The following is a 14,661-nucleotide window of genomic DNA, read 5'->3' as shown; positions in this document are numbered from 1 at the left end:
GAATGGTCGTGTGTGATCAGGTAGACCTAATGCTGGGGCACTCATCAAAGCCTTCTTCACATCTTCAAATGCCGTTTGCTGTTCTTGGGTCCATAAGAAGGGGTCGTGCTCTGTACCTTTGATGGCTGCGTACAGAGGTTTTGCCAGTATCGCATAGCTGGGAATCCATATCCTACAGAAGCCTGCTGCCCCCAAGAATTCTCGCACTTGTCTTCTATTCTTGGGTATTGGTATTTGGCAGACAGCTTCTTTTCTCTCTGGCCCCATAATCCTTTGACCTTCAGAGATATGGAATCCCAGATACTTGACAGTTGGCAAACACAACTGAGCCTTCTTCCTGGACACCTTGTATCCTGCCTTCCAGAGAATATGTAGTAGATCGTGCGTTGCTTGCTGACATTTTTCTTTTGTAACTGCTGCTATCAACAAGTCATCTACATATTGTAACAATACACATTCTCCTGGGATAGACTCGAAATCCAGTAGATCTTGACTTAGAGCTGAACCAAATAGGGTAGGTGAATTTTTAAACCCTTGGGGCAGTCTTGTCCAAGTCATTTGGCGTTTTGAGCCCGTTACAGCGTTCTCCCATTGGAAAGCGAAAATACATTGGCTTTCTGCGGCAATTCGGAGGCAAAAGAAGGCATCTTTGAGATCTAAGACTGTGAAGTAAGTAGCCCCGCCCGGAATTAAAGCAAGCAGGTTATATGGATTGGGTACAACTGGATGTATGCTAACAACCGCATCATTGACTGCTCTTAAGTCCTGTACAGGTCGATACTCATCTGTACCGGGCTTTTGAACAGGCAGCAATGGGGTGTTCCAGGGGGAAGTACAGAATTTTAGGATACCATACCGTATGAACTTATCCAGATAGGATTGGATGTTCTTCTTAGCCTTCTGCGGAATGTGATATTGTCTTAGGCTCACTGGATAAACCCCATGTTTCAGTTCAATTTTTATTGGTGGAATATTGCGGGCCAGTCCTGGTGGGTTGTTCTCTGCCCAAACTCCTGGTATGTTAAACAATGTCTCATCACTCCTAGGGTTTTGGCTAGTCAACACTGTATAAAGTCGCCACTCTTCTTCCTTTGGTACGGATAAAGTCATAATACCTGAAGGTCCATTAAACTTTAAGGATGTTGTTCCATTTGGTAGGAACGTAATCTGCGCTTGTAATTTTGATAGCATATCACGTCCCAGCAATTGGACTGGACATTCAGGCATATAAAGGAATTGGTGTTTTACTACGTGGCCTCCCAATGTACAGAGTCGACTTTTAAGAACCGGTTTTTCAGCACTTCTTCCAGTTGCTCCTATCACAGTAATAGTCCTTCCAGATGGAGGAGCAACTAGATTAGTCACCACTGAATGTTCAGCACCAGTGTCGATCATGAACGCACTCCTTTTCCCCCCTATTGATACATCGACCATAGGCTCCGCTCGACCAAGGGGGATGGAGCCCGGTCGGTATCAATAGTCCTCCATGACAGTGTCAGCCAATCCTACAAAGTCCCTACCTTCTCTATCGCGGGACCTTTGCGCTGCTGGAATATACCTGTCTTCCCTAACACTTCCTCTGTTCCCATTACTCCCTCTATAACCATTACTCCCTCCGGGGCCTCCTCTACCTCTCGCTCTACCTCTAAAGTTTCCGTAGCCTGCCCTGGGTTGGTCTCTCTCGTACTGCTCTCTTTGCGGACATTCGTTCCTCCAATGCCCTTCTTCCTTGCAATACGCGCATTGATCCCTACTCAAAGGCTCCCTACTCCATCTATTATTGCCTCTATCTGGGCCCCGTTTATCTACGCCTGCGATCGCTACCGCTAGCATATCAGCCTTTTTACGCATCTTGCGCTCTTCCTCTTTCTTACTTTCTGTATCCCTGTTCATATAGACCTTATTTGCTACCTCCATTAGTTGGGTGATGGACATACCTGCAAACCCTTCTAACTTTTGTAGCTTGCGCTTAATATCTCCGTATGCTTGGCTGACAAAGGCGGAGTTAACCATTCGGGAATTGTCTGCGTCTTCCGGATTAAAGGGGGTATACAAGCGGTATGCCTCCAATAATCGGTCATAAAAGACACTGGGCGCTTCATCGCTTTTCTGGATCACCTCAACTGTCTTCGACATGTTAATGGCTTTCTTTCCTCCGGCTTTCATGCCAGCAATTATAGCGTCTCTATAGGCTCTGAGTTGAACCATATCAGCACCATTTACGTTCCAATCGGGATCGGTGTTGGGATAGTGTGTCGCGGCCCATGCTGCTGGATTAGCTTGGTTCAAAGCACGGGCTCTATCTTCTAATGCTTTAATGGCTGCTTGATTTATTCTTGTCCTTTCCTCATTGTTAAATAAAGTCATTAGTAACTGCTGGCAATCAGCCCATGTCGGATTATGCGTCTGTACTATTGAGGTGAACAGATCAGTCATAGCTTGTGGTTTCTCAGTATACGAGGAATTATGGGTCTTCCAGTTTAAAAGATCGGTTGTGGTAAATGGGACATATACGAAGACTGGGTCAGCGTGTGCCATTTGACCTGCGGCATCGATATAAGCTGACCCGGGATTCAGACGAAGAGGCATCTGATAGTGCTTTAATTGTTGGGCACCAGTCAACTGTCGGGTTTGGATGGGGCTACGTAGAGAGGCGTCAGTCATGGGTTCCGGTCGGGGAGAGATAGGGTATGGGGATGTGGGAGGTCGGTTTTGGGAAAAGGTCGTAAATAAAACACTTCGAGCCGAGCTAGATGAAGCTTGACCGGAAGTCTGAAGTGGCGCCAAATCAGGATATTCGTTTCTAATGGGGGTGGATTCTGGTTCCGGAAGGGGAGATTTAGTACGAGGGGGGGTGGATCCTGTACTGGAGGAGGAAGCGGAAGTGGATGAGGGTAATGAGGGGAGGGGTGCAGGACTTCCTGCGTTTGCGTCACTTCTTCTTAACGGAAAGTAAGGGGGCGGCAAAGGGATCTCGGACTCAGGGGGCGTGTCCAAAATGGGCCTAACACCAGTCCTAGTGGACGAGCAAGTCCTAGCTACCATGAGGCGACACTGCTCCTCGTGGCATGTCTGGAGCCATTTTGGCGAGTCATTTACGGCCTGTCTCCAACAGTCAATATAAGGAAACTGGCCGTAAAGTTCAGGCCTACCCGATACAGCCACGTGTAAGCGCTGTACCAGAGTTGGATCCAAACTGCCACGTGGCGGCCATGCCGCAACCAAAGTAGGCCACTCCCTAGTACACAAAGTGACCAAACGTACAGGAGACATCTTTACCCCAAAATCACAAACTTTGAATCCCTTTTTAAAATTCTTAACCATACATCCTAAGGGATCCGGAATCGTTGACTGCGACGCACCCATACTTAACAATGGAACGTCGTCGACAACGAATACTATACACGCGTACTATTCAACAGTCACACCCGTTTCCTCTGGCAACAGCACCACGTGGTACGGTTACCAAGTGAAACGTACACAATAACAATAAACACTCAGGGAATTCCCGTACACACACAGCTGTTACACCAGTCACTATATAATCAATATTATGCCCTTTGGCGTAACTATACAGTCACCCACGCTATAATTCTCTATATACGAATTACCCGTCTATAACACACCCCAGTAACATCGTCTTTTACAAATAGCGGTTACAGTACGGTTAGCATAGGTCAAAGCACAAGTTAAGGTCACAATACAATTATTAGTGGTTATGGTGTTAAACATGCAATGGACGACAATGATTAGTACTTATTATATAATGTCAGTAAATATACAGGGTTATGGTACCGTGCACTATAATACAGCAACACACTATTAACACTCTCGCTAGACGGCTGAGCTCGCGCTATCTAACAAGATATACACTTTACTAAAACAATCGTTAACACATTTACAATTCCCAACTAAACTATTGGCCAGTACCTTGAATGGACTACCTAAAACTATATACACCCGTTTTGGTTAGCCACACTGCCCAATCACCACATATATAGCGAGCTAGAGAACCGAATTTACACAGGCGCCTCTTAGTCGCACTATCAAAAGTCTAGTGGGTTCCAAATTTACACGCCTTCCCACTTAGCCCAGATAGGATGAGAACTAGCGAACCGAATTTACACAGGCGCCGCTTAGTCTCCCGGTCCCTCCGACCTAGCGAACGTAATATACACCCTAGAACGCTAGTCTAGACAAGACACCGGTGTCCGGCTAGGGCTATTTACACCAGGACCCCGCCTGACTAACCAAATCAAACGGTCTGACTAAAGAGCGTTCGATCGAGCGGTGCGCCTTCGCTCCTTCCCTCCGACAGAGGGGGCAGATACACAGATTCAAAACCCCTTTGGGCCTACCGCACAATCGGTATACCCCTAGTGGGTCCTGCCGTCTAAAACAGCAGTTGTCTTACCTCCTCGTTCCTGAACCTGAGTTCACACTCATCGACGGGGACACCCCAGCACTTCTCACGTAGAGGCCGATGATCTCCTGGACAACAGACCAGTGGCGCCGAGACGAAGGGAGGTCCACGCAGAAGTTCAGGGGTGCAGCCGTAGAGAACGTGGGCAAAGATAGACCGTCTCACGCCTCTGCCTCTCAGCTACCGTTGAACGATGAGCTTCCCGGCCAATGCACCAAATGATACCGGAGAAACTGACGGAAGCCAAGCACAGAGAGATGGACACAGGTTTCTTCAGGAAGGAAGAGATTCTTTATTGGATCACCGATCGGGACTCAGAGGGACTAGCGTCACCAAAATACAGCAAAGTCTGAGTACTGAATACATAGAGTACATTCCTTATATAGCACTGTAGCTCCTCCCACAATTAACTACACCCACACATACCCTTAACCTATTTAATAAATAGAGTCTAAACTCATCCATCCGGTCTAACCACGTGGCTCATCTGATACAAAGGAGAGGGACGCGTAATTCCAGTTCTTACATTCCTGCACCTGGTCAGTACAGTGATAACAGTATCTTAGCTACGTGTAATTAACTAACTGATACTACAAACACATATACATACATATGCCTTGTGGCAATCTTAGCCTGCTAAACTTGTATTTTACTGGAATTACATCACAATGTTATTTGATAAATCCAATGGCCTTAAGAAGGATGCCCACCTGCCACCTCAAGGTAAACCTCTTAGGCCAGCCTGCTGCATGTTTCTGCACTCTTTAAATGGGCCTACGGTTCTGCGCATAGCAGAAGTGCGTCTAATGATGGGCACATGTTATATTTGTTATGGACACAAGGAAATTAAGTCAATACAAGTCCCAAAAATTGGGACTGTACTGCTGAAATCAGGATTGGTTTAGGTGCCTGGAAGTACACGCCTGCATTAGCTAAATCCAGGGAGACTGAAACCAAAAAGTATTTGTACCATAACCACTAATTGACGTGTAGTGGTTATGTTGTTTAGTGCACCCCATAAATGAATAATTTATCTGTAATTTGTATTTGTACAAATTTTGCATTTGTAATGCATTAAAAGACAAAGTCTTTTGCCGTTTGTAGTGTCCCTTATTTCCCCTTTCAATTTATTGCACACATATTGAAAACATATTAAAATAAACTATAACCAGAAATAAATGTATATATTGCACATAAAATTGAGTCTGACAGCTCCTAGTAAAAAGCGGTCATTCATTTCTGGTTCTAGTTTCTTTTAATAGGTTTTCAGTATGTGTGCAAGAAATTGTATATTTTTTTATCCTTCATCTTTGAATGTTATAAAGATTATTACTTGCATTTTGGCATTATTTGGCCTGTGTGTAACAATATCACACTATCTTGCTTTTCTGTTTTTTATGCCGATGGATACCTATATCAAGATATCGGTCTAAGTATAGTTTTTTTGCGCCCCCCTCTATTCATACTGTAAGGACTATACGAAGGACAAGATATCACCAATTTAAACTTGAATAAATTATATTTTGCTTACTGCAAATGAAAATGCTATTTACACGAAGATCATTAAAAATAACACTTTTTGTGTGTTTTTGAAACTATATTGTGTTAAATTCCCACATAGGGCAATGCCAGCAGACTCATATACATTATATATTTCCACTATGTTAATAACGTACAGTCCATATGTTCTAACTCCCACCACAAGCTCTTTGCTTCCTATAGCTATGGATCCAGAGAGAGCTCATAGATAAATGGCCTCCTCTACAAACCCCAGGTCATTTTACTTTGGTTCTCAAGAGAGAACACTTGCTCCAGTCATATTGTTTGATTTGTTCCCTTACTTCCCAGTGTCCCTCCTCGTTTTAGATCCCTACAGATACCACGTGCCCTCTTCAATAACAATTCTATTTGCACTTATCTTGGTCATCAAGTAGAAATCTTCACCGTATTTTGTGTGTGTGCGTGGTTTTAGTTAACAGAGCAAGCATTTGCCAACTTTGTGCGAAAATCAATCTACATGTAGAAAATGGTTTTAAAAATTAGGTTACTTCTGCTTTCAAGCAACTTTAGGCTAGACCTGTGAAATACAATCCCTTTTTATTATATTTATAAAATACGTACTATAGCCATGTGATACACCTGCCACGTATTTTAGGTAATAGTTATGTGGTTTGCTGAATTCTTGGTTACATTTTTTTGCAACAAATGTTAAAAACAGGCATCCAACACCAAGCCCCTAAAAGTCTTTATGTTGATGGCAACAAGGTCTTGTGCACACAAAACTCAGATTTAGCACAGACATTTATCACCACTGCCAGGCTAACTATTACATTCTAAAACTGGCTTAAATCTGCCTGCTGTAGTAGTTATGGTTTCAAGAGTGTCCAGAGTAAGTAGTTAAACAATTTTAGAATGTTTGACAACTTACCTCTGTCCTGCTAGGCGCCTGCAATAGAGTTGGAGGTTTCTGCAAGGAGTTTCCATTACCTCCACCGATCTAAGCCCTACAACACAGTACTGGTTCACTGGCGGAGTGCGTCATCTGATCGCGCTCTGCAAAAATACGGCGGAGGCAGAGATCACGTCAGCAGGCGCCTGGCAGGACCAAGATCGTTTAATCAAACTGTTTAAGAACAGTTTGACACTTACTCTGGTAGGGTGTCAGGGCATTCCTAAAACCATAACTACTGCAGTGGGTTTTTAGTGGGCATGTCGTTTAGAGGGTTCCTTTTATTTTAGTCAAAGAAACTCAATTAACAGTGAAATTTGGCAAACTGAAAAACATTTCAAAAGTTGGGCTACAACAGCCAAGCTGAGGCTGTAAAGGAGTTGGGAGAATTTGTCCAAAAGATATCATTTTAATGGATTTACATAGTTCACCATTCAGTGAATACATTTTTCCTAGATACATTTTGCAACTATAGGGGCTGCTTTACATTCAGCAATGATCATATATCACGACACTGGTCTAGGGTCACAGTCACTATGTGGCCACCAATAATTCATTGTGTGGTAGCCAACCTGCTACAAAAAGATTACAAATTACAACAGCGTTCTATGTTGTTCGCGTGATCAGGCAGTTCAGGAGTCTTCACGCAATATAGAACAGTCTATGTCAACTTCTGCCATGAGAATGGTAGGTATTTATAGCCGTTCATTCCTCCTCCAGTTAATCCTAATACTTCCACATCTTCAGCAATTTGGACGTTTGTATTCTTCCCCCTTTGCTTCAGAGGGGAAGATCCCCAGCTGCTTTTGATTCCCTCTCATCTGCTGCCTTTAAGTGTTTCTGTAGAATTAATTATTGTCTTTGGTTTGGGAACAAATCACAACAGACAGTGCAGCAGGCCCGCAGCTTGTGACTTATTCGATAAGAGCCTGTCTCCAGCGCCCCTAGTCTACCCTCCCTAAAACAAACAGACGGCTCTGTTATCACAGAGGCACAGGAGAGCGCTGTGTACAATTCTCATTAGATTTCGCTCAATTGAAAGCCCTGTAGCTTCAATAGCTGGTGGCGCTTTTTAATCCGACTCTTCAGAGTAGCTATATTTATCCCTCTAACCCCGATGGCACGGTAGTAAATTACACTTTCGCATTAGGGTAACCCCATTCAACATCTTGTGACCTTAGTGACCTGAAGTGTAAAACTCAGGCAGGAAGAAAAAATAATAATAATTATATATAAAATCACCAAAGGCCAGTTGCTTGTATTTCCCAAGACTATTAGCAGCATTACCAGCTACGTACCAGTAATTTTATAAAACATTCACTGCCACGGGGAAGAAAGCGATAGACGATTGAGTTGTCCGTCTGAACGCATTCTATTACATTTTCCTTTTGTTTATAGGTTACAATTCAGTGAAAGGTCGGAGTGGATTTTTAACCCCTTCACTACAGAGGTTTTTTTTTTTTTAAAATACAAAAATATACGTTGAACATTTGTTCCTTTATAGAAACAAGATTCCTAATATGGTCTGAAATAACAGCAAAAATTGAGCCAGGGCCTTCCACCTCTCTGTTCCTGTACGTCCAGTTGTCTGGTTACAATTACATGTCTGTTAGGCCACCCATTGTACAGCGCTACGGAATCTGATGGCGCTATTTAGATAATAAAAATAATTTAAAAAAAATTGTTAACTATCCTCTTGAGAGTGTGTTTCTAAGAATGCAGATTCTGAAAAATGCCACCGCAAGGTGACAATAATTAATAACGCCAACATACTGCAACAACAGTTATACCATGCATCTGTACACTATAGGTTTCTTTTGTAGCCTGCAAAAAAAAAAAAAAAAGGTACTTCCAACGTCCTCCGTTCACTATCCTCGTTGGTATGATGCAGTAGTATGTTTGATGTACAGCAGGTGTAGTAGAGAATCGGAGAAGCAAGGCTGAATGAAACAAAGGCAAATATTAGTTTTTTTTGTTTCGATTTTCTGCAGGATGAATACCAGTTCTGCAGTAATGGGAGAGTTGGCAAGGTTTTTATTGGGCTAATGAGAGCTGTTGCATTACTGGAAAGTAAGGGGTTAAAAGATCGCCAAATTTCAGAAATCTGCAGCCTCCGTGCTAAAATGCAATGGAACGCACGCCTAAAAATCACTTATAGTCTGCCCTAAGGGGGGGGGGGAAGGGGTTGCTCCTTTTTTATTTGCAGATGTAGCAATCATTTGGTTAATCTAATAACATGCAGATGACTGGAACCCAGAAGTTGACCGATTAACATTCTGGCAGAGCCGAATGTTTCCATGTGTCGCAACCATTCAAAGCTCCTTACAGCTTAAATTCTCCTAAGAGGCTTGATGGCTCGCGAGCCGGGTACATATTAAAGATGAATGCTGCAAGCTTTGCTTTCAATAAGGCAGACAACAGTATGGCAACTCCGAGGGTCTTTCAGACAGTGCTGGGCACTCAACGAAGTCTTCAGCTCGAAGTCATAAATACTGAATTAGAGGACACAGCACTACATGCTACTGTATGCAGTCTTAGCATGTCCTTATCATGTTTTATTTTGTTAGTGTGCAAATAGTCTCCTACAAAAAGGCACCAGAATCTAAAATCTAAACAAAGACAAAACCAAACCAAAACAAAAACCTGCATTTTCAGTGAAATAATTAAAGTATTTAATTAATTAATTAATTAATTAATTAACAGGTTACTACTTCTGAACATTGCTGGCTGAACTACAATTCCCAGAAAGCTTTGCTGTGCCATCAGTGTTACTGGACAAGGCAGGTCAGAAGGGAAGCACAGGAAGAGAAGCTGTCCACAGATACAGGCACCAGAAAGAAGGAAGCATTTCAGAATATGGAAGAGGGACAGCAGAGGCGGTTCTAAGTGCAGAAAGCAGCAACATGTAAAATGTTCCTACCTTTTTATATTAAAAAAAAAAAAGTTTATTTTTTTGTTTGTGTTTTTTTAATGAGCGCGGAAAAATAATCACGGCAATTATTTTGTTCAAAAGGTATAAAACCACAAATGCTGTATTAGTGCCTGAAGAGTCCCTTTAATTTAATGAAAGTAACAAAATTATGATGGTATTTTAATGCAAGCGGGCCTTAAGTAAAATGAAAGTAGCTGGCACACTGACGAAAAAAATAAATAATAAAAACACAGCGGGAAAGCCAAGTTGGACTAGCAGGGACTAGCTCTTGGAACCAGAATCATGAAATCCATAGAAAGCAGGAAGATAATTCTTATTCTCCAACCTGGTTCCAAGATGGAAGGCAGACAGTGACGCAGAGTAATCGACAAAGAACATCAGAAGACAGACAACCAATGGACAGGAGCAAGAGGAGGTAATGCAGGTACAAAATACACAGGAAAGCCTGATTGCGGTCAGTAAAATACTTGGGGAATTTAGGGAGTACTCTGACTCGTGCACAGGGGACATGTGGGACTAAACAACCTATGTAGATCCTGGGGAGGAAGGCGGACATTGGCCGATACAGGGTTCCTGACAATTTGTATTGACAAATCAAACCTGTAAGACTAAAAACGCTGACCGTGATTGCAGCAGGTGTCAGGATGTTATAACTGCACCTGGTTGAATGTGAGCAATGCACTGTATATGGTTATTTGTTTTGCCTTTATAAATTTGCATGCGCATAGATGAACCAGGTATTCAGGGGATCAATACAGATTTAATAGTGGGGAATACAGCAGGGCCAAAATGTGACTCCTCTCTTTTAGAGACTTCAGAATAGTAAGAAAAAAGAATGTTTTAAAGCATGAAAACTGTACCATGTAAAATCACGAAAACTGTACCATGGAAAAGCACACCATTATCTGTGCATGTGATGTACTGATAGCTACTGAAGGGAAACTGTAGCAAGTTCCTTCTGTGTGAAAAGGTTCATTGCACAACAAGCAAATGCAATGTAAAACAGCAATTTCTCTAAGACAGCAAACGTAAAGCAACCCCCCCCCATCCCAAACAACCAAAACAAAATAAAAAAAATATATATTTTGGGGCTCATATGACAGTTTATGTCGTTCTGAATAATTATGAATATAAACAATATTTTATTTATGCCTTTTTTTGCCAATTAATTCATAAAAGATGTTTAGTGTCACATCAAGAAGTAAGTGACTATTAAAAGGGTGGTGGATGCAGTGATCTGCCTTCTGTTGGAGACGGTAGACTCAGATATTGACAATTCTAAATCTGACACCTACAGTTAAATCATGGCTTGGGGTGGCTAGCCAGAAAACAAGGGATGGCAACAATTTTGTTGGACGATATACATGTTTTCTGAACTGGAAACTTATGTTTTTTTTAAAAAACAAACAAACAAAAAAACAGAACTCTTGGGGCTGCAAGAGTTGTAGATGTGAATTTAAAGGTTTGATAGGCAGGCTAACATGAGTGAGTGCAAGATCTTACTTCTCCAATGGCTTTTCAATGTTTCTTGTAGTAATTCAGGCAGAGGTCTCTGTCAACCATCCTCACTATCCCAAAAACACTTACAGCATCCCTGCATTCCCTTTAGTGAAGTCAATGACAGGTTTCCTTACAGGAGTCTCTCCCAGCTGTTAAACAACTCCTAAGACAGTCAGCCGATATTTTATTGGGCACAGGCTGGCTGTGGGTTTTGGGAGTTGCAGTCATGGAACCGGACAGATACTTATTCCATTATGCAAATAACACAATAGATAATTAACCATTTACATTTTTATAAGAGCTGTAAAAAAAGTTACAAAAATGTGATTTCCCCTCGCCTCCATTAAGTTCCAAAGATTCGGCATTAATTGATATTTCGCCATTTCTCCTGCTCTGTGGACGGAAGGGATTGCCTATTCAGTTACAGGCTGCTCAGTCTCAACATGTAACCCAATGTCTGATGTAACCATGAAAAGATATTCCATCCATTACTTCAACAGCACGGTCACCTCCTTATGTCACCCGGGCAAACAAAGGTCTCCATTAGCGAAATGACTACTGCGCGGCCTCAATTCATCAAAAGATTAAAGCAGAAGGGAGTGTTTGGAAATGCTTAGAGGGAACATCTTTGGCTGCAGAGAGGTTCCCTCAACATGAAAATAAACCTGCCGTGCCCAGAGAACTCAATGACAAACGTTTAAGCATCATATACAGAAGAAAGATTCTGGGGAAAATAAGGTTAAAAACAAAAAAATATATATGTGTGTGCAAAATAAATGACATTAAAAAAAAAAAATCTCAAGCAGGAATGAAAGCAAAAAAAAATTATTCACCTTATGTAGTGAAGTGAGAACGGTGGGTGGTGACATCAGCACTTAATGTGTGCATGAGTCATTACCTGAGTCACAGCTCATTTGAAAGAGTGACTGGCACGAACACTTAAATTCAACACGGAAAAACTAAACAAAAAAAACACAAATAAAAAGCTCTACAGATATACGGAACACAAGAAAGTAACAGCTAATTTGAAATTATACTAGGTTATACAAAAAAGGAAGATCCCCAGCTGTTGTAAACTACACACCCCGCAGCTGGGGATATGATTTTGCCTCCTCCGGCCCAATTTACAGTCAAACGCACACCTGAGACCGTATCCCGGACACAGAGCCATCTTCAAAAGGATGTGACAGACAATTCAACTGGTGACTGCAACGTGCATTGTACACAAGACACACAGAAAATCATGCAAATGTCTTCTATGACTGCCGGTTGACATTTCTAAATAAGTAATGAAATGCACAATAGAGAGGATCCTTTAAGATTAGAAAGGAGCCAAATTATAGACTGCATTATCTCCCAGAATAGTATGGTCACATATAGAATGATCAAGGTTCTGCTCCAACGTTGTAATTGTTAATACTGCCAGTAGAGGGTGCTCAACATGCAAACTAAACCCTTTTAAATAAACCATAAGTGGCACACAAGCAACGCAAGAGATCAAAAGATATGAAAAGCAAATCCCACTGAGACAGTCTAAAAAGATTGGAACTGCTAAAAAATTAATAGTCTTTAAATGCTCATTAATGAACCGTCTAAAGATAGGCCCCCTGGGTCTGCAGACAGGGGAATGGCTGACAGGAGTATATTAATACAGGTCTTTCAGCAAGCAAGACAAATTTCAATCCGAATTAAAGGGACACTCTCCAAGCGCCATTATAACTGGTGCTCCTTGCATGGGTTATGGTGCACAGAGCTTCCCTATCCTTGTTCGCCCTGTAGGTATAATCCCACCTCCTTCCTCAAATATATCACAGGAGGAAGCCAGGCTCCCCTCCGCCCATACAATACTTGTACTGTTCAGTTGTGCAGCACAGTAGAGGTTGCTGGGAGTTGTAGTTTGTATATCAGGTTTCACACTAGAAGGGGGACAACTAAACTGCAATTCACAGAAAACCTGTTGTGCAGTCTGGTGAGTTAAAGTACATCCATCCATCAAAAACCCAGAAAGTTACGGTGGGTAATAATTGTGATTGAAAACCCCTTCCACCTAAACTCAGTGGATAGTCAATACAATGTTAAACAAATGCGTTATACACAGCAAACACAAACTCCAAGGAATCCATGTTTAAAATGGATTAATGAGGGGGAAAGGTGATTCCTTGTTGAACTAATTTGCATATGCCCACCCAGAATCCTTTGCAGTAGTAACATCAATTGGGTTTTCAATTCACTACAATTTGACATTTTAAATAACCCCCGTGACCACCTCTTCCACTAGTTTGCATCTGCATGAGAGCCGTTATAAATCTGCGAAATGTAAAGGGGTCAGATCCTATAGCAGCCAGCTTAGTCAGACCACACATCCAGTGCCGAAAGGTTTCAAACGCATCCCAGGGTACTCTGTTCTACCTCTTTATCCCAGTTTGTTCCAACTCTGCCATTTGCACGTCACTAATATATTCACTGAGCTTCGCAGGCTAGGAATTAGCATATTAATCATTTCTTTAAATGGAATGTATCAATGTGTTTAACAATCTAAGTGCCAAAAAGGTATACAAACGCTTTGGACCGCTGCGCATGTGTCTCTTAACCTCTGTACTACAAGAGTTTAATGAATCAGTTCCTTTTTGTATAATTTATTTAGAAACATTCAGCAAGCACATACTTTTAGGAAGGTTTTTGGGGTATAACTTGAGTTTTGGAGTGAATATATATATATTTTTTTGCAATGCCCAAGTATGGGAACCGTTAATCAATGATACCAAACACTATCGCTTTTTGAGAAGAAAAAAAAATGGGTGGAAAAAAAAAAAGAAAAATTGACAAATGGGTGGAAGTTAACGTAAGTTGGCCTCAAAGAGGAAGTTAAGCTGGTCTTTTGTTACCTTTGTCAAGCGTAGTAAAAATATAGAAGACAAAGTAGTCCCTGCTATGACTTATGTTTTTAGAGAACTAGATCAGAAATGAAGAAATGAACAGATTATGAAAGAGGAAGAAAAGAGGAAACGATAGGAGAAAGGCAAGCTAGAGGTGAAGCCAATTTTTTGCAGCTTATTTAGTGGACTTAACATTTCTGCCAATCCCTTCTGTTCTCTTAAACAGTTTAGTAAATAATCCTAAAAACAAGGAGAAAAAAAAAAAAAAAAAAGCATTTTTGTTTCAGCAATTATAGTTTTACGTCCACACAGACACTGATAAATACTCACATCAGAAGCTGGTCCCTTGTCTGCACCGGGACAGGAAAACGTGACAAATTCATGGCAGCGCTTGTGAACGACGAAACAGCAAACTGTGTAGAGACAGAGGAGAAATTAGCACACTGTTATTCAGGTCTACATTATAAATAAGTCATTGAAA

At 41.7% G+C, this 14,661-nt stretch overlaps 1 protein-coding gene across 2 annotated transcripts in view; it reads right to left on the bottom strand.

Moving 5' to 3' along the window:
* PRKCB (protein kinase C beta) overlaps window positions 1–14,661 on the bottom strand; it is a 176,204-nt gene that overhangs the window by 73,081 nt on the left and 88,462 nt on the right. For both annotated transcript variants that reach the window (XM_063430532.1, XM_063430534.1), the window contains exon 3: window positions 14,511–14,593. In XM_063430532.1, coding sequence (XP_063286602.1) covers window positions 14,511–14,593 — 83 coding nt within the window. The remainder of the gene's footprint in view (window positions 1–14,510; window positions 14,594–14,661) is intronic.

Source organism: Pelobates fuscus, chromosome 8, assembly GCF_036172605.1.
Source record: "Pelobates fuscus isolate aPelFus1 chromosome 8, aPelFus1.pri, whole genome shotgun sequence".
Taxonomy (NCBI): Eukaryota; Metazoa; Chordata; class Amphibia; order Anura; family Pelobatidae; genus Pelobates; species Pelobates fuscus.
Note: the sequence above shows the minus strand (reverse complement) of the source record. Positions and strands in the feature narration are given on the sequence as shown.